This window comes from Rhinatrema bivittatum, chromosome 10, assembly GCF_901001135.1.
Source record: "Rhinatrema bivittatum chromosome 10, aRhiBiv1.1, whole genome shotgun sequence".
Classification (NCBI taxonomy): Eukaryota; Metazoa; Chordata; class Amphibia; order Gymnophiona; family Rhinatrematidae; genus Rhinatrema; species Rhinatrema bivittatum.
Window position 1 is genome coordinate 47,353,406 of NC_042624.1, and position 26,073 is coordinate 47,379,478.

A 26,073-nucleotide genomic window follows, 5' to 3' on the forward strand; every position below is an offset into this window, starting at 1 on the left:
AGTGCAACCTTTTTATTCTAGTGAATATCCCAGACAGGTTAGCCGCATAAGTATATCTAGCTGCCCCATAGTTTTCTCTCCGGACCAAGTTATGAGCCATAAATGCCTCATTTTACTACACCTAAAGGTATTCACAACTCGTTGAAAATTCACTTAGGTAGATTCAGGCATTCTACCTGAATAAACCCTTATTTGTTCAATAATTTGCTTGAGGAGGTGTTAGCGGTGACTTTTGGGATTATGTAAATCAAAGGATTGCAGCTTCCTTCTTGACTATGCATTTAAAAATGTATCCTTTGATTGCTATTTGATGTACAATCAGATGCTAAATAAATATATTTCATACCATTCTAGCTATACTTTTTCTCATTAGATTTTGCAATAATTTAAACTAGAGGCATCTAGGAGACGCTACAGATTTCATGAAACTGTTAGAAATTAACATATTCATCCATCTATCATGCTTATGTTCTTTCCAACCTCTGCCCTCTCATTGAATGATATAAAAACAGAAGAATAGTTTTACATTAATCTGCACCAATAATTTGTCACAGTAGATGACCCTTGATTTCCCAATAAAGACAAAAAATAAATGTCAGGTCACATAATTCTCCTCCTCAGCTAACAGTAGTTCCTCCTTCATTTGTCTCTCATTTGCACAGGTTTGCCTCCAGAAATCATCCTTCCGCACTTAGGAAAATTGGTGCCAGCTTTGCTGGTTTCTGAAGCTTAAAGCAGAACTTCCATTTCAGTCTCTCAAACAAAGCAGTAATAGCAATGACACGATGTGTGCCACCTATGCACCCCTTCCATAATGCACAGTGCATTTTAGGTAATAGGGGAAAAATGCAGCTTTCAAATTGTCCGACTCTCCAAGCCCATTTGACAATTAAGCACTGATCCATGAAAGAAAAGTGTGCAGGAGATGGCCGTAGACATTTCTCCTGGAAGTGCCAATGAAGTCTATGAGCAGAGTGAAATCGTACCCATGGCAATGGCCCTGAAGGTAACTGGCAGAGCCATATACATTTTAGGGATGTACATTCATTTGAAACAAATGTGAAAAAAAGCTAAAAATGAGGGTATTTTTGGCTCATTCCAAATTAAATGAACGGAAAATAGCCTCTATTTGTACATTAAAAAAAAACAAAAAAAACTGGCTTCTGTTGGGACCAGGCCAAGGCTTGATCCAGCACTGGGGTCCGGGTGCCTTTGCTAAGGCTTAGACTGATGCCAGGGCCCAGCCTGAGGCCTAGGCCTAAGTCCAGGCCCAATGACAAAAAATGATGCTGTCTGCTACAAGGATACGCTACATTGACGCCACTGTGGCGGCTTCCTCCTGAGCAGATGGTTCCATATTGACATACAGCTATACCTTTCAATTATCTTATATCAAAAGGGCATCATTTGCTCAGGAGGAAGGCACTTTCATTTTTTTCATTTTACGTCAGAGGGTTTTAGGAGGGTGGGAGTGGACTCAGCCAGCAGGGACCCTTACAGTTTATAGAGGGTAGGAATCAGGTCAGGAGATTTTTATTACAGCATATCAGCAACATTTAACTGGATATCCAGTTAAGAGGCAGGTTATCCAGCCATGGAAGGCCAGACAACTTATTAAACCACCTATATTAAAAAGCTGGCAAGTTTAAAGTTATCCAGTTAAAGTTAACCGGATAACTTTAATCAGGGATATTCAGCAGAACACTTATCCTACTGAATATCCGGGACAAGTTATCCGGCTAACTTTAGCCGGATAACTTGTCCACTGGCCACTTTACTGAATAATATTACCCTCATTGTGTGCCCTTGAACTCATTCCATGCACATGCTCTGACTTCTTTCTGAATTATTTTTGATTGTGCCTTTAAATTCTTAGCTTCCATAGTTGGCAATAAATGCTACCCTGTGGATTGAATTGCTGTGATATGGCACTAATTGAGAAAGGCAAGAATTATGCTATTGTTGATGCATCTTTTCCAAAGGAAATACTGTTGTATTATTCTTCATTATCATCATGTACTGTCATCATCTGCTTCATTTATTGCTATTAATTGTGGTACACTGTTGATATTTTCATCTCCCAGTGTGGAGGGAAAAATATTAAACAGACACCTGCTGCTTTGTGGTGTTTTTTTTTAAAACAGTTTATTTAAACCAATTACACCCAGTCCCCAGAAAAAAATGAATAAAAGAAAATCATATTTAGATGTAATGCTTTGAACTATTTTCTGCTATTTGGCAAGAAATGTTTGCTTTAAAGCTCTCATGTGAACAAATGCACTTACAGTTTCTCCTCGCTGACCGGGATGACCAGGCAATCCATCTTTTCCAGGTGGTCCCTAAAATTGGAAAAGAACAATCTTATTCCATCTCATGGACACTAGGAAAATAATACTCTATTGAGTCTAATGCATTGAACTCCAACTTTATCCTTTGAAGGGAACATTGTGACCATGCCAGTTTCTGAACAAAATTAAATATAGTTGGTTAGCCTACCAATTAAGGTTAAAGAGGGACCTCTAGTGGTGATCAATGCTTATGTTTAAAGCCACAAATTATAAAAAAAAATGAGGAAACAAACCACCTTTATGTAGTACTGCCACATGTATTACTGAGGAAGTAATTTTCAGTGCATCAAAGACAGCCTACCTACTAAATCCCCATTAGATTTCAGGATATTCTAAATTAATGTTGGTCTCTCTTTTGCAGAATCAATAAGCTGTGGAAAGGTCTAATATCTAGATATGCTTGGCATGTAGCATTATAGGAAAATTGGTTTTTACCTGATAATTTTCATTCCTGTAATACCACAGAGCAGTCCAGACAAGCGGGTTATGCATCCCTACCAGGAGATGGAGGCAGAGAACAAAACCTTGAGGCACCACTACATAACCGAAAGTGCCACCTGCAGTTCCTCAGTATTGAACTGTACCCAAGCTAAGTAAATAGAAACTACCTAAAATACCTCTAAGGCAAACAGGTAAGGCAGGGCTGAAAATCCACTGCCCTGGAGCCCTTCTGATCTCCATAAAACTATACAAACTTAATCAGAAAGGTGCAGCTATCTTACAACGGCTATCAGAAAAGTCTTTTGGCAATGACGGGGAGGGACTCTGGACTGAACTGTGCTAATACAAGAATGAAAATTAGCAGGTATGAACCAATTTTTCTTTCCTGTACATACCCAGATCAGTCCAGATAAGCGGGACGCACCCAAGCACCCCTAGACTTGGAGGGAACCTGAAAGACCCATGCGCAAGAAACCCCCACTAAATGGCACCTCTTGCTGGGTACGCACGTCCAAACGGTTATGTCTGGTGAAAGTGTGTAGCGAAGACCACATCGCCACTCTGCAAATTTCCTGAAGGCCCAGGAAGCTGTCTGTGCCCTGGTAGAATGGGTTTTCAGCCCCTCTGGAATCCTACGACCTTTACAAATATAAGTAGAGCAAATATCCTCCTTAAGCCATTGTCTAATTGTGGCCTTCAAGCCCTTATGACCTTTTTTTATTCCACCAAACAATACAAAAAGGTTATCTGAGCACCAAAAGGAATTCGTGACCTCCAGATAATGCAAAATAACCTGGTGTTCATCCAACAGATGCAGTTCCCTCTCCTGAGGGGAGTTCCGGGACCACTCTGGAAAGGCCGGAAGATCTACCATTTTATTGACATGGAACGAAGACACCACCTTCAGAAAAAAGGAGGGAACTGTTTGCAATGTAACCCCATCACTGGAAATACACAGCAAAAGGGGGTCTCTGCATGACAGAGCCTGCGACTCTGAAATACACCTGGCCGAACAAATCGCCACCAGAAAAAACATCAGATCCATCAAAGTTGCCCTTTGCAAGGGTTCAAAAGGCGTCCCACAAAGCATCCGAAGAACAAATTGAGGCTCCAGGAGGGACACAATTTCCACATTGGCGGGCGCATATGTTTCACTACTTTCAGAAAACATACCACATCTGGATGGGAGGCTAACCACCTCCCATGTACCTTGCCCCAAAGGGAACCCAAAGCGGACACCTATACACGAAGTGATTTGTAACCAACCCCTTGGACAAGCCCTCCTGTAAAAAGGATAAAATCTGGGGAAAGTCCACGAAAAGTGGATCTAGGTGGCGCTGCAGACACCAGGAATGAAAAACCCTCCAGACTCTGGCATATGCCAATGGAGGGTCTCCACACCGGGAGGAGGGTAGAAATCATCTGCTCCAAATAACTCTTCAGACGTAAGTACCGCCTCTCAAAAGCCAAGCCGCAAGACAAAATGATCCTCCCAATCCGAAAATATGGATCCCTGTCACAGCAAGTGAGGCAAGTGAGTCAATCTGAGGGGTCTCTCGACTGCGAGATCCACAAGATCCACAAACCAAGGGTGACGTGGCCACTCTGGCGCCACCAGCACCACTGACTCTGGATGAGACTATATGCGCTGAAGAATGCAACCAATGAGAGGCCACAGGAGAAACATATACAGCAGGATCCCTGTTGGCCAAGGGCACACCAAGGCATCCAAGCCCATCATGCTGGGCTTTCTTCTGTGACTGATAAATCATATCATTTTCGCGTTGGCATGCATCGCCTTGAGATCCAGCTGAGGCTTGCACCATCTGGCTCAGTTGTGATTCCAGGCTTCCGGAGATAGTTTCCATTCCCCCGGGTCCAACTGCTGTCGGCTGAGGAAATCAGCCTGTACATTGTCCACACCTGTGACATGAGACACTACTATCCCTTACAGATGGAGCTCCATTCAGGCAAACAACTGATGAGCTTCCATAGCCACCGCATGGCTCCTTGTCCCCACTTGGTAGTTGATGTATGCCACTCTTGTTTCATTGTCCAAAAAAACTCAGGCCTTTCTGCCTTTGATCTAGGGGATAAATGCTTCCAATGCCTGGTGAACTGCCCTTGTTTCTAGACGATTGATGGACCAGGTCCTCTCCTCCACCGACCACAGTCCCTGGGCCAAATGTCCCAGGCACGTTGCACCCCCAACCTTGAAGACTGGTGTCCATGGTCACTACCATCCAGTCCGGAGTCTCCAGATCCACACCCTTCTCCAGTTTGGGATGCGATAGCCACCACAACAGACTGGATCTGGACTCTTGTAGGAGAGGCAAGGGCAGATGATACTCCTCTGACACAGGATTCTACCTGAATATAAGGGCACTTTGTAAAGGCCTCATGTGCGCGAATGCCCATAGTACCAGATCCATAGTGGAGGCCATGGATCCCAGGACCTGCAAATAGTCCCAGGCCATTGGCACTAAAAGACGAAGCAGCGACATCACCTGCACCTGCAACTTGGTTATCCTTTTAGAGGACAAAAAAACTCTGCCCTGGTGGGTATCAAAAAATGCCCCCAGATACTCCAGGGACTGAGAAGGAACCAAGTGCCTCTTCACAACATTTACCACCCAACCTAGCGACCGCAAGATGACTATAACTGTCTGGATCGACCTCTGACACTCTTCCTCCGTCTTTGCCCAAATCAGACAGTCATCCAAATACAGATAGACCAACACTCCTTCTCTTCGAAGAGCTGCTTCCACCACTACCATCATTCGAGGCACCATGGCCAATCTGAAAGGTAGGGTCTGAAATTGAAAATGCTGGCCCAACATCTTGAAATGCATGAAACTTTGATGATCTTGCCAAATGGGGATATGAAGGTAAGCCTCCACCAGGTCCAACAATGCCAAGAACTCTCCTTTGCGGACTGCCGCCATTACTGTTCTTAGCATTTCCATCCGAAAACGCGCACTCTTAGAGCTCTGTTGACCTTCTGCAAGTCGAGGATGGGCTATTTCATTCCTTCCTTCTTTGGTAACACAAAGTAAATGGTCTACCGTCCTCAACAGTGTTCCTCTGTTGGAACCGGCATGATAGTGTTGAAGCACAACAGCCTCTGCAGAGTCCCCTGCACAGCCTCACAAAGTAAATGGTCTACCATCCTCAACAGTGTTCCTCTGTTGGAACCGGCATGATAGCGTTGAATCACAACAGCCTCTGCAAAGTTCCCTGCACACCCTCCCACTTTTTCTAGGAAATGATGTGGGACTCCAGAAAGGCTTCCCTGACAGAAAATTCTAGTGCGTAACCATTGCGAATCACTTCTAACACCAGAGGTCCAAGGTAATCCTGGCCCATTCCTCGTAAAAGCTGGATAATCTGCCCCCTACCACTTCTACAGAAGATTAGGTGAGGCTGGCCTCATTATGAAGACTTGCTCCCACTGGGGCCTTGACCAGCACCATCTTTGGCCAGTCTGCGGGTTTCTCAAAATGACTGCTGACATCCAAGTGACTGTTTAACCCCTGTCTCGGGGCTGGGCTTGCCAGAACAGAACCAACACAAATCCTGAAACCAGGCCCAAGGCAGAAAAACCTTCTTGCCAGACTTTGTCCTCTGTGAGCTTATTTCCCTTGGACTCTCCCAAAGTCTTCATGAGCTGATCCAAATCTTCCCCAAACAGGAGCTTCTACTTAAAAGGGAGATTACGCAATTGAGCCTTGGATGACATGTCCATGGACCAATTCCAGCGCCACAATTCCCTGTAAGTCGCTACTGACGAGACCATGCTCCTAGCCGAGGTGGAGACCAGGTTGTAAAGCTCATCCGTGACATATACCACATGAGCCTCCAAGCACGCAGCTCGCAGGAAATCCCCCTCCCTGGAAGAAGCTGGCTCTTGAAGCTTCTGAACCCAGCAGAGACATGCTCTCTGCATCATGCTATCACAAACTGCGGCCCGGAGACTCAACGCAGACACCTCAAACAGCTGCTTCAACTGAATCTCCAACTTGCAATCCTGCACATCACTCAAGGCGGTGATCCCAAGAAGCACAAAGGTAGGCGATCTATGAAAGCTGTTAGGAAATACAAAGAGAATAGATGCCTCAGTCTTTTTTGAATCCTTTATTGAAGTAGAAACGTAAAAGAATAATACAGCCCGACTCTGGCCGAGTTTCGCCGTTCTCACAATGGCTGCCTCAGAGGCTTAAATATATATTCATGGACTCATGATGGTGGAACAAGTCATGTGCTTGTTTATCAATTGTATTTGTGTCTATCTGATCCGCAAAAGTATTAGATCTTGTCACTTGTACAGTCAATCATATTCTTGTGAATACGTTGTATCTAATAGCTCTTGGATTCAAAAGATGCCCTGGTCTTTTAATGCAGCAAAAGCGATTAATGCGCCTTATAGTCCACATCCAGATACGGGTCTCCACTTACTGCTGAAACAAGTGGAGACCCGTATCCAGATGTGGACTGTAAGGAGCATTAATCACTTTTGCTGCATTAAATGACCAGGACATCTTTTGAATCCAAGAGCTATTAGATACAACGTATTCACAAGAATATGATTGACTGTACAATTGACAAGATCTAACACTTTTGCAGATCAGATAGACACAAATACAATTGATAAACAAGCACACAACTTATTCCACCATCATGAGTCCATGAATGTATATTTAAGCCCCTGAGGCAGCCGTTGTGAGAACGGAGAAACTCGGCCAGAGTCAGGCTGTATTATTCTTTTACGTCTCCACTTCAATAAAGGATTCGAAAAAGACTGAGGCATCTATTCTCTTTGTATTTCCCATCACTTAAGGTGGCCACCCCTTCACTGGGAGGTCGTCTTCTTGATGACCGCTGAAACCGCCGCATCCATCTTCAGGAGTTGCAGAAGCTCCAAGGTCTCCTCCATCAGGGGACAGAGCTTAGACATGGCCCTTCCAACTTTCAGGCCCACTTCCCTGTTCACCAGTTGGCAAATCTTCTTCAGCAAAGGAAAAGCACTAGGGAGCCCCCACAGACCATACAGGACTGGGTCCACACCCTCATTATCCGACTCCTTCTGAGTTACCTTCAGCCCCAATTCCTGTAAAAACTGAGGAATGAAAGGACATAACTCATCCTTTTTAAATAAGCAGACTATGTGGAGGTCATCACCCTCTGACACCGGTAATTCATCTGGGTCCAGGTCAACCTTATTCGGGTCCGGATCCATGTCCGGGGCTACATCCACGTCCTCATCTAGGTCTGCATCCTGTAACTCGAGAGGCTCCTCCAGAACACCATACGAGTTCTCCGCTTCTCTGGGGTCAGGCTCTAGACCTGCCCGACCCAAACCTAGTTGATGAATGAGTTACCAGATCACCCTGAAGGAACCACCCTAGGGATCTTAGATACCCATCCAGGAGCCCTCTTCGGACGTTTGACAGCCACTCCCTTCTTTGTAAGAAAGGCCTTATGGAGGAGGAGAATAAACTCCAGAGAAAAATCCTCTGGGTCCCCCTGATCAGAGAGACTGGCCCCCAAATCTTGACCCCCCTCAAAGTCCTCCTGAACCAGAGGTGACAGAGGAGAAGGCCCATCCTGTTGATTACTGCTGTACACTGAGTCCTGAATGTGATCTCCACCTGGCACTGGCACCCCCCAGGATCCCCCCAGGGTCACAGATGGGGAGCCCACTGAGTGGAGGGCTGTCTTCTCCAGGGAACCTCCTGGGGTCTCTTCACCACCCGCCTGGCAGCCGGTGCACAAGAATTTGCTGCTCAGCTGAGCAGATCAGGTTCCACAGACCCTGAAAGCCACTACTCATAGTTTTGGTGCCATATCCGCAGGAAGCCAGGCCCCACATGCGGCCATAGCAAATTATGTGCGCCCAGCAGGCCTCACGAGCTGCACACGTGGCAATCACAGTGTGCATCATCTGCTCTTCAAAATGCAGTCAGAGCAGCGTGTGGGAAACCCGAACAAAATTCAAAGAGTCCCGCCAAAGAAATGTGCGCGGCAGGGTCAGCCAGACACCCTGAAAGATGGTGGACCTGAAAGGAAACCACACCCGTGGTCCTAAAATACCCACTGCGACTTTCCTCACCAATCCTGGGGCCCCTGGAGTGAGGGAGAGGGGAAAGAAGTACCCCCCTACCTTCCCCTCCTGGTGTGCCAGCAGCTCCCGCTGCTATAAAGGAACTCACCACTGACTGTTCCTGGAAGCCGCTGCACAGAGAAACACTCCTCTCACTGTTTTCGTTTTTTTTTTCTAAACAAGAACAGCAGCTTAATTTAGAAGAGCAGGGTACTTCCCTGACAGGCTGGTGCAGGCCTCAGGAGGGGGCATCAGTGGTCCTGAGGGAGCCAGTCCCCGAGCTATCAGGACCTCCGGCTGGACAAGAGTGAACACCAGCCAGGGGTTTCCAACCCCCAAGTCGCCCTGCTACACCTGAGGGATGGTCCACGAAGGAGCCTAACACCTCAGAGAGCCTTCCAATCTGTCTCTCAACTTGAAATCAATCAGACTGCAGGTTAGCACCTCTACCTTCTGCTGGAGACAGAGAAATACTGCGGGACTGCAGGTGGCACTCTCGGTTATGTAGCAGTGCTTCAAGTTTTTGTTCTCTGCCTCCATCTGCTGATAGGGATGCATAATCCGCTTGTCTGGACTGATCTGGATATGTACAGGAACTCCTATGTTGTAAAAGAGATATTTGGATGCCTCCAGGAATATTTGACTCTTTCCCAGATGTATTTAGTCCTGCACATAACATCATGAACACTTCTGAATTTTGCAAAATAGAGGCTTTCATAAGTAAGAAATTGAACATGATAGGAAAGTAGGTTGGTAGAAAAGTGAACACAGCCAAGAAGCTCATGCATGAGGAATAGGAAAGTATGCGTAAATTTGATTGTATTGCCCAGGGAATGTGCTAAGTATCTGAGTTTTCTCTTATAATACTGCATTTCATTCAGAACTCTATTCTGGAAATTTGCAGTGTGTTACAAAAATTATGAAAGGAAGTAGATGTTCATGAAATGAATAACCCAACAATATCTAAAATATCTTTTCTGCCACAAGAGAAATATCTCTGCAGATACTGAGACCTATATGCAGTTCAGGATTCTAACAGAACCACTGCCTAAGGGAGCAACAGTGTACATGCTGGGACTCAAAAAATTAAATTATGATATGATTCTGTAGGAAGACTGGAAAACCCAAGCTGACTTCACAAATCATTTAAGGCAAGGCTTAAACTGAAAAATCTTGTGTCACACTTAAGCACAGTTCAGAGTGTATGCATATGTTTAGCTTCCTATGCAGAGTATGATAGCTGTTAAAACAATTCCAAATAAAACCATACACAATTTTGTATATCTACTTAGATATATTCAGCATTATGACAATTTGTTTGAAAATGCAAATAATGTTCTTAGGGAAAAAACTGTTGGAGATCATCAGGAAAAGAGGAAATGCTTGCAGTATACAATGGTTTTATTGAATGCATAATGAAGCATTATGTTTATCATGGATTTGTTATATATTTCCTTGCAGGATACTAATGTGAGGGGTGTGGGTGTGTATCTATCTACTGTATCTATACACACACACACACACACATACACACACCCTTACTTCCCTATGGCCCTGCTAGACCTCTTCCCCAATTCTTCTGCCACCAGCGGCCCTCCCTCTCACATGGTTCACAGCTCAGATCAGCTGTTTGAACCACAGGGTACTCTATAAAGTCAAGGAGTTGATGTGACTGTGGACCATGCAAACGGGAGAGGAGCAGCAGCAGGAAGAGCAAGTAAGAGAATAACCTCGTCAGAGATCCATTTTATGGACAATAAAGATAAAGGTTGCTTTACTGTATAGACACATTTTATGAGAGAGAGAGACATACATGAAACATATAAAATCTGGGAGTTATATTCCTTTTGCTTCCCCTCATGTGATTTTGTCATGGCTCCCATCAGAAGGCCATGGAGACAGGAAGGCCGCTGAGGCCTGAAAGGAGATCATCAGGAAAAGAGGAAATGCTTGCAGTATACATTGGCACTTGTTTTCAGGGTGGTGTCAGCATACCATCATTGGCACTGCACAAGGATACATTTATATAGAACAAGCCTCCCTTCCCCTGCTTTTCAATCTTAGAGGAAGACCTCTCCCATCCAACCTTGAGTGTCACATCAGGTGCTGAAATCCTTAACGCCAGCAGCTGCCACTTACTCCTTTGTCTGTTGTCCATTTGAATTTGCCTTACCGATACCTTAACAACCCTTTTTGGTCATTTTTACGCTATAATAGTAATCACACTTACACTATCTTTGGTATAAAAATGGCTGCAGCTTTTTGGGATCCCCGAGCCGGTAGTATGTTTTTATCACTGCCCACTGCACCGCCGTCATGTGATGTCACCAGCACCACTTGTAATCCGGCCCAACCAGCCCGGGTACCCGCACCCCCCCTTTCAGCTGCGACATAACCCCAAACGTAGTGAAAACATTAAAATGTGCTTACTAACATAGATAGTCTCACTGATTTCATATTCTAAAACTTTATGCATTTTCATAGTATTATAACCTTATCCTTGCAATTGGGTCAGGTGGGTGGGTTTCCTCCTTGATTGAGCGATCCAAAAAGGATCACTCAGAGCATGTCGTGGCCCTTTAAGGGGCCGCAAGCGTCATCCGAGGGCACCACCAGCGCCCCCCTTACGACATCATTTCCCCGGGGCGGGGTCATGACGTTGCTTCGTCTCCCCCTCTCTGGCCCGCTGGAAAAACAGGTAGGAAGTTCCAAAAAAAAAAGGGGGGGGCTTTAAGGTCACCCGCCGTTCCTTTGCCCCCCTCAGTCCTCAGTCCCCGGGCATGCTGGTGTCAAGGGTGGGCTCCGGCCATGCAGCACGGGACCCGCCTATTATTGTGGCCTTACATTGGAACAATCGGCACAAGGATCCCTAAGTCAGGTTTTCATTCATGCGGGAATGAAGAAGACAGAATGTGGGTCATCACTCCTGAAGCAGCAAGACGCTATTTTTCAATTGTTGGATCTTATGTGAGAAGAGGATAGACTGAACACTTTACTACATGTGAGCGATCCACAGTCATCCCCCGAACCGTTATTGAGGGCTTGATTTTCAAAGCATTTTGTTTGGTTAAAACCCTGCTTTATGTGCATAAATCCTGTTTTGAAAATCATCCAGGGGGTTGTGCCATTAAAAGTACGCATAAAACCCAATTTCATGGGCATTTTTACCTGCCCTTGCATGAGGCATTCCGGGGAGGCAGTGTGGGTGGAATCAAAATGTGAGCTCAATTTAGGCGCTTACTTTCAATTTTTCAAGTATACATATGTCTGTGTTTGCACCTGAACAATCCACTAATTTTCAAAGTGGACTTACGCACATAAGTCTGTTTTGAAAATTTGTGTTAAAGTCTGTGAGTACTTTAGCCCTATGTGAGCTGTTTGGAAATTATCCTCCTTATGTCGACGTCCGAGTTGGGTCTAGGGATTCTCTTAACCCACAAAAACTAAGTACCTCTTGCTTTATGTAGTCATTGGATGGTTTTTATATTTGACAGATCATCTTTCATTTTCCGGGACTTTCTCTGTGAAGCAAGGATTCACTAACAAGATACAATTTTAATTGCATATCTCAAAAATGTAAAAAATGGATACCTTTGGCATGATGATTATAATTGCAGCAAGTTATAATTGATTTTTTTTTAATTCATTACAATCTGCCTGGTATATAAGAATGCCACTTTTTCTTTGAATCCCAATTAGCACTCTGGGATATGCTTTATTTGCATTCCACATTTATTTTGTTCAGATTGTTTTGAACCAGATTTACTTTTCCTTATTGATAATTATAATCTTGCAAATGAAGATATTAAACTCTGTAAGCTGAAGGGTATTTCATCATTCATATTACTAACCTTCTATAAAACATTGGCCTTTAATAGAGTTGTTCAAAATATAATTAGATACAATTTAGAACAGCCAATAAAACAAAATATACTTACAGGGGGTCCTTTTGGTCCTGGGAATCCAACAGGACCCTGAGGCCCTTGAGGTCCCTAAATACAGAAAAATAAAAAGATATAAATCTAGGCAAATTATATAAGTATTCTGAGTTAGATTCAATATAACTCATAAACTCTGCATATCTAATGGCTTGTTCTTGTACCTTTTTTTTAGTATATCTATGGACTGCAATAGATTCTACTTTGAATTTTCAGTTTCTGAGAGAATTTGATTACGTGCTTTGTGCTCCGGGATATAGTTCAATATCCTTTAGCTTTCTAACACTCCCTAACACATGGATTTTTCAAATGATTTAAAATGCAGTTGCATAGAATCATAGTGAACATACTTGCAATGTTTGTGCCATGCCTTTTTCAATTAAAGGTCATTCCTTGTCACATATCACAATTAATTGTAATTATATTTTCTTGGTCTCATTTGCATGTACAATTGGTATATATTTTCCTATGATGTCCGGAAAAGTTATACCCACTGGGCACAACAACATTGAAGGGAGGCACTGGGGAGGGCATAGCTAACTATCAAAGTGTGTTATTTCCTTCAAAGATTTGTTTTAGTGTTCTACATGGTGAAGACAGTATCTCAGCTTGGTTGGTTTTTGTATCCTCAAGGTTAAAATGCTGCTTTGAATAGAATTAGCTTTGAAAAAATTACCTTGGTTTGCCAACTCTTCTGAAAATACGACAGGAGAGGTTCCAAATGTAATGTCAGTATGAAATACAAAGCACAACAGTATATAGCCACTGGTGCTTTGTGCCAGTAAATCCCTTTATTTTCTGCATCGATCCCCAAAACGTGAAGCTTCCTAAGAAGCAAACACTGCAGATACAACACAGTCTGTACTTTCCTAATCAAAGAGTAGGGATGTGCATTTGTTTCAAACAAATGAGTAAAAGACAACCAAAGAGTGTATGTTTGTTTCATTCGTTGACCTCCAAAATGAATGAAGAGGTCCCATGAATGAGACATTCATTTATGTTTCCCAGTCACTTTTAAGGTCCATTGAAGTCTCTGGTTGTGTACTGCTGAGAAATAAACAACTGGTAACTATAACAACCAACTCTTGCCTGTGTGACCTCACAGATTTGTCAGAGCTTCCTTAGGGGTAACTATAACAGCCAGCTCTTGCCTGTGTGACCTCACAGATTTGTCAGAGCCTTGTCAGGGCTGGTAGCAGCAGGAGTGCTCTCCTGAGAGAGCAAACTACTATTCAGGTTCCCTCATTTCTGCCGCAGCTTACCCCTATTTTTGCTGTTTTTTTCCCCTTTACCTAAAGGAAGCAGACTTTTTTTTCTATCTCCTTCCCCCACCCCTCCCTTTCTGGATGCTTGCTGCTGTCTTTTCTCCCTAGGCTACTCGCCAGCCAGAGTCCTGTTGCTGCTCCAGAAAAGTAAGGCCCTCTTTTTCCATCTTTGTAGGGGCTCATTCTGGGGTAGCAAGGACTGTTATTTTTCAGTGCCGAGTAATAACTTGTGCCTGGGGAAGGAGCAGGGTAGCAACCAAAAGGAAAGTTTGTTTTAGGCCCAGTAGCTGCTCCCTGCCCCAGTGGGGCTTGGGTGAGGCTCTCCCTTGCAACTCTAGCAGCTGTAGCAGAAGCTCCTCAACTTTTTCCACCCAGACTGAACTGTGCTTTTCTGAGGGAAACAAGGGTCTGATTTCCGCATATTTCTGCCATTGCAGGGTTTTTTTTTTTAACTCCTAGATTCCCCCTGTGCCCCTGCTAGCCTTAGGGCTGCAGAGTAGGGATGTGCAGAGCAAAATTTTATGTTCATATTTTTTATGTCCGAAAGGGGGTCCCACTTGCGGCCAATATGGACATAAAAAAAATCCAATGAGTTGGGTATATGTACATATGTGCAAAAAAAAAATTTAAACCCCCTCACCCTCCTTAATCCCCCCCCCAGACTTACCACAACTCCCTGGTGATCGAGCGAGGAGTGAGGACGTCATTTCTGCAATCCTTGGCGAGAAGCATGTGACGTCGGTGGCACGTCGAGTGACGCGGCGTCACGTGATTCCCGGCTCGTTCGCGCCGGACGGCTCGTTCGGCCCAAAAAGAACTTTGGCCAGCTTGGGGGGGCCTCCTGACCCCCCCAAGCTGGCCAAAAGTTATTTTTGGGCCGAACGAGCCGTCCGGCACGAACTCGCCGGGAATCACGTGGCGCCGCGTCACTCAGACGCGACGTCACGTGATTCCCGGCGAGTTCGCGCCGGACGGCTCGTTCGGCCCAAAATGAATTTTTGGCCAGCTTGAGGGGGTCAGGAGGCCCCCCCAAGCTGGCCAAAAGTTCTTTTTGGGCCGAACGAGCCGTCCGGCGCGAACGAGCCGGGAATCACGTGACGTCGCGTCTGAGTGACGCGGCGCCACGTGATTCCCGGCTCGTTCGAGCCGGACGGCTCGTTCGGCCCAAAAAGAACTTTTGGCCAGCTTGGGGGGGTCAGGAGGCCCCCCCAAGCTGGCCAAAAGTTCTTTTTGGGCCGAACGAGCCGTCCGGCGCGAACGAGCCGGGAATCACGTGACGCCAGCGTCACTCGACGTGCCGCCGACGTCACATGCTTCTCGCCAAGGATTGCAGAAATGGCGTCCTCACTCCTCGCTCCATCACCAGGGAGTTGTGGTAAGTCGGGGGGGGGGATTAAGGAGGGTGAGGGGGTTTATATTTTTATTTTGGCTCAACAATCGCGATTTCCCACATATCGAACATATCTATGTTCGATATGTGGGAAATCCGATCGTTTATGTCGAATCAATTTTTTAAGTAAAAAAAAAATATGAGTTGCGTTTTACTAATGCGGTCAATCCGAATGCACACCCCTACTGCAGAGGCTATTTCCCAAGTAGGAAGGAAATGATTTTTTTTTTTTAGAGGGTTCTTCTTTCTTTTAGAGTTTTGTTTTCCTGGTTTAAAACTCTATACTGAAACATGCCAAAGAAGGAACAAAAAGGGGTAAAGAAGTAAACTCCTAACCCTCCACCTTCAAAATGGCAAAGAGACAGCCCAGGGGCTTGAACTTCTTTCAAATACACCATCTCTGCTGGCTAAGGACTCTGATGAGAGAACTTCCAGGTTCCCTCCCCCTTCCCCTGCCCTCGCAGGCGCTCTCAAAGTCTAGCCCCGAAGCCAAAACAGGAAGAGGTAAATCAGCTTTCTATCCCCTTCAAGATTGAAGATGGGATAGTTAAACTGTTTAAAGCTCCTGAGAGCCCCTCCCCTCCCTATTGGCTAACTTTCGGGCCAATACAGTAAAAACGTGGGAGAGCGGGTGAACGCCCGCTCTCCCAGCGTGCGCAAAGGCCACTCTCCTGTGCGCGCGATTCAGTATCTTTATTTAAATTAGGCCCGGCGGTAAACAGAGGTGCTAGGGAGACTAGCGCGTCCCTAGCGCCTCTTTTTTGACAGAATCGGCGGCTGTCAGCGGGTTTGACAGCCGACGCTCAATTTTGCCGGCGTTGGTTCTCGAGCTCGCTGACAGCCATGGGCTCGGAAACCGGACGCCGGCAAAATTCAGCATCCGGTTTTTGACCCGACAGCCGTGGGCCCATTTTAATTTTTTTTTTTAATTTTTTACTTTTTTAAACATTCGGGACCTCCGACTTAATATCGCCATGATATTAAGTCGGAGGGTGCACAGAAAAGCAGTTTTTACTGCTTTTCTGTGCACTTTCCCGGTGCCCAGAGAAATTAGCGCCTACCTTTGGGTAGGCGCTAATTTCAGAAAGCAAAATGTGTGGCTTGGCTGCACATTTTGCTTACTGAATCGCACGGGAATACCTAATAGGGCCATCAACATGCATTTGCATATTGTGAGCGCTATTAGGTTCGGGGGGGTTGGACGCGCGTTTTGGACGTGCTATTACACCTTACTGAATAAGGGGTAAAGCTAGTGAGTCCAAAACGCGCATCCAAATGCCGGCTAACAGTGCGCTCCGTCAGAGTGCACTGTACTGTATCGGCCCATTAGGAAGGATGTAATTTGAGGGGAGACAAACATCACCGGCCATGACCTATAGTTTTCCTCCTCCTTCCTCTTGGTTAACCCAGGAGGGACATCACACAGAGGAAGAGGGAAAATCACCATCTTTTCAGACTTTTAGTTCCACTTCTCACCCATAGCTAACCTAGGAATGAGCCCAATCAGGGTCAGAGGGAACAACATTTAAACATAACCCAAATTGGGGGAATTATTGGTCACAGAAAAAGACCCCATAAGCTGAGAGCCTGGGTGAAGGGACTTATCCCTCCCCTATCAGACCACACTCAGTAGGCTACAACTACCATGAGTCATCAAATTCCATCCATACCTGAATCATTGGTAGTAAGAATCTATGCTACCTCTGACTCTTTGAGTGGAGAAAAACTTTATCACTTAGAAAAGGGGAACTCAGCTCCTCCTAATCAGCAGAGTGGGAAAGTTTACCTATATCAAACTCACAAGAAAGAAACACTTTGGCTGTTTCTAACTCCAATTCCCAATCCATGCCACCCGCAGCTACTTGGACCCCCAGGAAAAATACATCAGTGCCCCCATAGAGGTTTCTTCCTTCACTGATAGAGTCTCCCTGGATGTCCAGGTGATAGTTGCTTTGGCAGAGTGTGAAGAATGGCCAGAAGCTCCCCTCCCTAAAAACACTGGACAAGTTTCTCTTGCTCTGGAAGTGGGAGAGGATGCAGAGTGTCAGAAGGGACACTTGGAAGCTCCTGAAAATATGCAAGCTGCTGTTTGGTCACTTCCAGTACTCATCATCTTAGGGGATCCTCTCCCTGGGGAAGAGGAGCACACTGATAGGGTGAGACAGATTACAGCAGAACTGGCATCTACTCAGGAGCCTTGGGGTCTTAGACCCCCAAGAAGGAAACATGAGCGAGTTGGGGGAAGACAGGGAAAGGGTGCTCCAGGGTCATGCCAAATACATTGAACCTTTTATCCTCCAGTTTTCTCTTGACTGAGACAACCGAGGTTACGCAGAGCGGAGAAGAGAATTTTTCATCTCCCCCTTCACATGTAAGACAGAAACACCTGATGGAGTAGAAATACAGAGAACCATGCCAGTAGTGATAGTCCCTGAAATTGAAAGACCCCTGAGTGGAACATCTCTTCCCATTCAACTGCCTAGTGTGTCTGTAGTCCCAGATGATATATTCTCATTTAGGGCAGGCTTCAGAATTGAGGATGTCCAAAGCGTCAGGCCGGTAAGGGAAGAGATACATCAAATAGTCCCATCCCATAAAAGTAACATCTTGCCTGAAGAGAGAAGCATGCTGAGGGGAAGAATTCCTCTCAGGAGAGAAGAGAAAGAGAAGGGAATGATAAGGCACCACAGAAAATCAAAAGTTTGGTAGGAGAAAAATCCTTAGAAGAAACCAAGCAGGTTTCACAGCCCCAGGCAAGGAAGATACCACATAGCAGCAGAGTTGTAAGCCAGAAGAATATGCTTTCATGCCATATGCAGCTGGGCTTTAATATCCATCACTACGACTCTGCTATTGCTAAAGTGTTGGGCCCAAAAGGAATACTATGGGCCACTAAGGCAAGTGGGGAGGCCATCGTACTCCTTGCTTCTACAGCCACAGTTAATACAGCTTTGAGAGAGGAACTACTGTAGGAATCCAGAAAAGGGTGGTATTGTGAAGTGTACCACCCTATCTCCTGGATGATGTTTTGAGACCACACTTAAGTGACCTAGGGGAGGTTATCTCAAACATCTCTGCAATTCCCCTGAGGTACATGGAAATTGGAGTTACGACATAAGGAATCATTAAGGCACCGGATTATTATCCAGTTGCCTAAAGGCCAGCAGGAGGCAAGAGGACAGTTCTGGGCCTTTTATTATGCTACCAATGAGGAGAGGTTGTTACGAGTACCGCCCGCAGCAGACCGGTGACGTGGCCCTCTCACCTTCTTCTACGGACTCCAGCTCCTGGTTCCTCTTCACTGGAGGCATGGGCTGCCAGCTCGACCTCGGGTCGCCTCTGGTGCCTCCGACTCTGCCTTGGTCCCCAGTGTTGCCAGCCAAGATGTCCCTGTTCTTCGTGCCTCTCCGTGTGACCCACGGAGAGATGCCGCCGTCGGTACCAAGCATCGCTGATTCTTTTGGAGGGTCCGTAGCAGAAACCTGGCCACGGTCCCGGATGCTGACGTCAAATTCTTCAGTGTATATAAGCTCAGGCCTTGCTCATACTCTGAGTACTCGTTGTTGATAGAGAATCATCTCTACATTGGGTTCCTGTCTCCTGTGGTTCCCAGTTCCAGTCTTCCTTGTTCCTGCCCTGTCTATGTGTTGGACTTTCTGGATTTTGACTTGACTTTGTTTGACTACTCTTCAGCCTATCTCCAACCCCGGACCTTTGCTTCGTTTGACTACTTTTCAGCCTATCGCCAACACCAGACCTCTGCTACATTTGACTTCTCTCTAACTCCATGCCCTGACCATTGCCTTGACTGACTACGCCTGCCTTCTCCATGCCCTGACCATTGCGTTGATTGACCACGCCTGCCTTCTCCGTGCCCTAACCTTTGCCTTGATCGACTAAGCTATAGATTACTCCATGTCCAGAGTTCTTCATTATTTGCCACGACCTCCACTTGTCACCAGCCTTGACTCTAGCCTGTCAGTGACGCCTCATCCAGCCTACTTCCTGGATGTGGAATTACAAGGCTTCGGCCTTCCTTTGCTCAGGTGCCTCCAGTTACCTCTTGATCCATTGGTGCCTGAGTTCTCGTACCAAACCCAGTCCAGGGTAAGACTATGCCACCTATTGACTGCTGTCTCTGGGCTGAATCACCTTTCTTCACTAACCAACCTGAGGCCCACCTAAGTCCTGCCGACCTCGGCATCCAAAGACTCAACCTGCGGGGAATGAGGGTTGGTATAGATGAAGCTCCAGCAACCTCTATCTTCAGCCCCTTCCACCTGCCGATGGTGGGGATCCATAGATCCCTCCCTACAGGTTGTATCAACCCCACCTTGGCCAAAGGGTCCACCTCCAACACAACAGAGGTGCTTCCACTATGGCAAACCAGGACACACCAAATGGTGATTCCAAGATGAAATAGCACCTCCTTATTCTCTCCTGCCTCAGGGCCTCTGAACCTCCAAAGCATGCTGTGACGCCACAATCCAGGAAATTTGGTAGGGTGGCTTCAGTGCCAACTGAGTCCAAGAGGGTTCTGGAACAGCTCAGCTTCTCAGGAGAAGTGTTCTGTAAGGAGGTGCCCCCAAGTGTCACCTTTGTCCTCTCCCTGAGAGTGAAGCCTCAAAACACCACAGGCACACAAGAAGATAGAAAAATTCCTATTAAAAAGGTGAAAGCAGTTAAGGGAAAGAAACCTCAGAAGACTGCATCCTCCCCCAGGAGTACAATGAAACCTCAAGGGGATGGAGGAACAATGCAGAATGGGAAGGTTCCCCTACTGATTTCCTGTCGCAGAGTAATGGATGATTCACAGAGGATGAAGGCAGTTGCAAAAGGAGGGCCGAGGAAGAGAACCCCCCCCCCCCATGCTAGACAGGGGTCTATTTTAGAGTCTTCACACCATCGAGAGCCCTCAGGATCATCGTCACTGCTACCTCCTGTGAATGTGGTAGCAGGTAATTCTCCCTCCACATCTCTGACCAATTGCCAGCTTCTGGTGAGATCAGACTCAGAGCCAGAAAAGGAGGGGGAAGATCCAGGAGGTTACGCATTGTATTGCTGTAAATGAGATGCATGACCCACTGTCTCCCTAGCAGATCCCCCCCCCCCCCCCTGCCCCTTCTCCAAAGCTTAGGAGATGGGAAACAACAAGAGAAGATGACCAGAGTAGAATACTAGAAGTTATTTTCCTGGAAGAAAACAAGGGGCTCCCCAGTCATCTGCCACAACATTATAGTGACCAAATCCCCTCCTTATGAGGAAAGATTTATAATGGAAAACCTTTAGAGTTTTGATCAAGCTGTTCAAGGCTTGACTTAGATAATATGTAGTAAGTATTCTCCCCTCCCTGTGGGAGGAATATTTGAAAATAAAACATCATTTATGCTATGAACACCTTAGAAGGGATGATGCATTAATAGGGGCTGCATGTATGTAGATATACTGCACATGCTTCAAGGCTGCACAATATGGGGCGGATTTTAAAAGGGCTGCGCACGCATGTTATAAAATCGGGCGTAGATTGGTTCGCGCTGGGTTGCGCAAACAAATCTTTTAAAGTCTGCCCCTATATGGAAGAGGGGGTTTTTTGTCCCTCCATCCTTCTTTCCCCTTTCTTCCCTTTAGTTTGTTTAGTGTCCTCTTGCCTCTGACCTCCAGATGGATAACCATATTAATGGTGGTATCCTGAAGTCCAAGAAAATCTGTGTGACATTAATGTGTAACAGAGCCTTTTTTGTGTGTCCCCTACTAGATGTGAGGTCACAATAGATTTCCTAGATGTTGTTGGAAATCAGAGCAGGGTTGCTTTGGCAATCCAGCCCTGGGATTTTGTCAAACTGGGGGTCTGACCTAAGTCAGTCTTTCTGTCTGGTTGTCCAACTAGGGAGGTATTGTAGCATTATGTACATGTATGATATTAAGCATTTTTTGATTCCTATTGTGTGATGATGATATACCAACTAGAGAGGAGCCATCTATGGTGGCTCTGCCCTGGCATGTCTGTTACAAAATAGGTCAGGGTGGGGCTAGAGGCAGCAGGCAGCAGCAGGAGCTGTCTCCTGAGAGAGGAAACTACTGCTCAGCCTCCCACACTTCTGCTGCAGCTTATTCCCACTTTTTTTTTTTGTCTTTTTACTTTCTTTTTCCTTAAAGAAAGCAGATTATTCTTTCTGCTTCTCCCCCCCCCCCCCCTCCTTTTTCTCCCCTTTTCCCTTAGCTTTTCCCTAAAGAAGGCTTCCTTTTTCTGCTTCTCCCTTCCCCCTGTTTGATGTTGCCTTTCTCCTGGGCTACACATCAGCAGCAGCCTGCTGCTCTAGAAGGGTGGCGCTCTCTTTCAGGCCGATACAGTAAAGCGCGGCCGCGGTTACCCTGCTTCTAACCCGTTTTGTACCCACAATTTGGCCGCGTAAGTCCAACCCGTGATTCACTATCCCTTTTAATCCATCCTTACCACTTCTTTAAATCAACGGGTAACCCTTTCCGCCCGCGGCATGTATATGATATGTAAACGATCGGATTAGCTATTCCCTCCCATACAGTAACATGCACCCTGATTATCGCCTTTTTAACCTGCAGTTTTGCCACGTGTTTAACCTGCTAATTTATCGCCTACCCTTACCCCTGCGTTACTGTGGAGCGACAGGTCAGAGAGACGGAATTTCACAGGCAAATGACCCCCTCACCCCCCGGGACAAGACCTTTAGAGGAGCCAGGATCGGGCAAACTTTCCCCCAGTCCCCGCTCACCTGCCCTGGTCGCGTCCATGGGTGCCGGTCTCCCGTGCGGGCGCGCTGACAGCTCCGGAGCAGGAAGGAAGGACCTGTTGTTTCCAAGCATAACCTAAACTCTTGCCTTCCTAATTCTTGCCTGCCCAAACTAAAATCCAACTCACCGGGAAAGCCACTCTTCAGATCGTGACTAATCCCATCACTGGAAGGACAAAAGATTTTTTTAAGCATCCCAGTTCCTCTCTCCACTATATCAATGCATTCTCCTTTCCACTGCAATGCGAACAGTATTCTGAAACTTTCCCCCAGCCCCCGCTCACCTGCCCTGGCTGCGTCCATGGGTGCCAGTCTCCGGAGCAGCCCCAGACCTCTCTCCCCTCCTCCCGGGGGTAGCCAGCGGCGAGAACGAGAGCGGCTTCAGCAGCCCGGGGCGGATCTGGCGCTCCCCATGCGAGGCGGCTTCCTGCAGCCCCCGCCGGCGAGGGTGCATGAACGCACGCCATGACCTGAGCGCCTGGCTGGACATCTGAGGTCACGGCGTGCGCTCATGGCAGCGAAGGTGCATGAACGCACGCCGTGACCTGAGCGCCCGGCTGGACGTCGGAGGTCACGGCATGCGCTCATTCACCATCGCCGGCGAGAGAATGGGGAGCGCCCAATCTGCCCCGGGATGCTGAAGCTGCTCTCGCTGCCGGCTGCCCCCGGGAGGAGGGGAGAGAGGACTGGGGCTGCTCCGGAGACCGGCACCCATGGATGCGGCCAGGGCAGGTGAGCGGGGGCTGGGGGAAAGTTTGCCCAATCCTGTTGAGTGCAGGTTTTATCAAGCACAACAATGCTCCACCACCCTGGGTTTGAAAGTTATTTTTCAGAATACTGTTCGCATTGCAGTGGAAAGGAGAATGCATTGACATTGCGGAGAGAGGAACTGGGACGCTTAAAAAAATCTTTCGTCCATCCAGTAATGGGATTAGTCGCGATCTGAAGAGTGGCTTTCCCGGTGCGTTGGATTTTAGGTTGGGCAGGCAAGAGTTTAGGTTATGCTTGGAAACAACAGGTCCTTCCTAATTCGTTTTTCTTTTGGTTTGATTTGATTGTATTTTTTTTTCCCCTAGGGGAATTGTCTTGCTAAATCATGACCCTTGCTGTTAATGGCCGGCTGATACTTCTCTGATCCTTTTCTTTTGCTTAAAGTTGGGATCCTACTGTATAGGCGCTGTATAGCGCTCTATACAGTAAAATGGATTGCGCTTCATGGACACTTCTTGGATGCGCTTTGGACGCGGCTTGCATTTGCATGCCATTTAAATACTGTATCGAGCGGTATGTGATCCGAACTGTGCGCGCGGCAAATGAGCGGGTGCCTGGCACTGCCGCACTTTTTCTACCGCGTCCTTACTGTATCGGTCTGTTTATTTGGTCGGGGGTGCCTTTTGGAGTGTCAGAGACGATTGTGTAATATCTTGTTCCGATAATAACTTATGCCTGGTAGGGGGTTGGAGCAACAGCCAACAGAGAGAATTTTTCTTTTCTTCTCCTTCCTTTGAGCTTTTTTTCCCTACTTATTGAAGCAGGCATTCCCCATTTAGGCACAAGCTAAATATGCCTCAAAAGACTGGAAAGCCCAAGAAGAATAGGATATTTCTACATTCCCCTCTGTCCAAAAGCAATTAACTGCCTGCAGCTATAATCCATTTACTGCCAACCACTACCGCTGGCCCTTTGGACATGGAAATAAAAAATGTTTCTACAGAGCCTTCTCTAACTCAAGAGGACATCCAACCAGCCTCTATAAAACCAAAAACAATCACAACAGCTCAAGAACAAGTTCAGCAATGCCTCATTGGAACTGAACCACCAAGTTATTTTTCTGATCTCAATACCAGCATAAAAGAACTTTTGCAAGTGGTCAAGAATCCCAAGAAGACCTCACCTAGACCAAATATCCCATACCCCAAGGAGTGCACAGTCTCTTCTCCAGAAGGCAAGCATCAACTACTAATGTCCATTACAGGTGCTATCCAGCTCCCAAAAGGAGGCCAACCACTGCCATCTACAGAGGGGTCTAATATTCTAACCCCGATTGCTCACAGACTATGCCAAAACCTCCAGAATGTGTCACCCTCAACCCCACAGGAACTTTGAAAATACTGCAAAGTGGAAAAGCACAACCATCTCCAGTAGGGGACATCATTGTGGGACGGAAACCTTATGCCAAATTGGGAGGGTACAGACTGCACAACAGTCCCGGGTGGGAATGCTACAAACCCTTGCACTGAACTGGGAGGGAATGTAGCTACCCCAACACTGGAAGGGAATATTGCAAACCCCTGCACTGGAATGGGAGGATACTGGACTGCCCCAATATCCCCAGGTAGGAATGTAGAAATCCTTGCGCCAAATTGGAAGGGAAAAACATCAGCATCGGAGGGCCTGGATTCACCTTAGATGTCCCGGGGGGATAAAAACACATCCACTGAAATGTGCCATCATGGGAAGGCCTGTTTCAGCCTCTGTGACCTTGGGCAGGAACATGACAAATCCTTGCGCCTTCCTGGGGGGGGGGGGGGGGGGAGAAGGGGCGGTATATCCACCACCATTACCCAAGGAAAAAGCATAGAATTGACATCCACTGACATCATTAATAATGCCCAGGTTCAACAAAATATGCCTCTACTGTTTGGAACTACTCCTTCTGGGATCATCCCCCAGAGAAGGCAGACCTTTATAGACATTGCCTGGAGATCCACCCCTGAAGGAAGGTCCCACCAAAGAAGGGGCAAAAAGAAAGAGAAAACAAACACATCTTGCCATTAGCTCAGAGGAAGAATCCCCACCCTGAGCAAATGTGATAAATCCAACCCCAACCACGTAACCACTCTTATATGTAGCAGCAATGGCCAGGAGTACTTCATACCCCAAAGGAAGAGCTCAAACATCACACAGTGAAGCAAGAGCAAACTTGTACAGAAAGCATGGGGTCCGATGTCCAGTGCTACCAGGGGAGGAACCCTAGGATTTTGCCACAGCAATGGCAAAACCTGTGGGTCTCCATCCTTGCAAAACTGGCTTCAACACCCAAAATGCTCATGGAAGGGCTGGTTGTGAAGTAATATTCTACCCACAAGAGTCCCTTGATGGCCTGGGAATGAGAATAGTTCTCTCCAATGTCCCCACCTTCCTTCCTAATGCAGTCCTGGAAACATACCTGCATTGCCCTTGGGGAGCTAAAATCAGCCATCTCAGTTATCCCCATGGGGCATAAGTATTGCACTCTCCGGCACAGAGAGTCCTACTGCTAGGAGGTATTTATGAAGCTGCCGAGAGGCACCGAGCAGGCTGAGGAGTAGTTTACCATCCTCCATGAAGGTTTCACATGCCAAGTATACTATTCATCGGGGGTGGCAAGGTGCTTTGCATGCGGGGGAGTAGGGCACAACCAGAAGGGATGCTTCATGACCAAGAAGGCTAATCCAGCAAAGCCAAATTGGCGAGAGTGCACACATTTCAGCCATGGCGACCCCCCCCCCCCCCCCAGCCCCTCCAGCAACAATTACCTCCAAGACCACCAAATGCAGTCCTGAGCAGAGCACTGTTTCAGGAACTGTAGACAGAGTAAGGAATGACCACTCCCCCTCCTTCTCCACAATATCATCAGATACAAAACACCAAATGAACACCTCCTCACAGCCTGGACAGAGAACGGACTCCACTGGTACTGCTGTCACTGGGGCTCAGATCTCTGAGGTTCCTCCTCCTCACACCAATACTGAAGAGTCAGAGCACTGGGCTAAGGACCCCGACAGACAGGGATCCCAGAAAGCAACCACGTGTAAAAAAAAGGAGAGAAAAGCAATCAGAAA

At 46.6% G+C, this 26,073-nt stretch overlaps 1 protein-coding gene across 1 annotated transcript in view; it reads right to left on the reverse strand.

Annotated features, from left to right (window-relative positions):
- The window catches only part of COL11A1 (collagen type XI alpha 1 chain), a 623,839-nt gene that overhangs the window by 162,548 nt on the left and 435,218 nt on the right, over nucleotides 1–26,073 (reverse strand). The window contains 2 exon segments of the mRNA XM_029618381.1: nucleotides 2,286–2,339; nucleotides 12,828–12,881. Coding sequence (XP_029474241.1) covers nucleotides 2,286–2,339; nucleotides 12,828–12,881 — 108 coding nt within the window.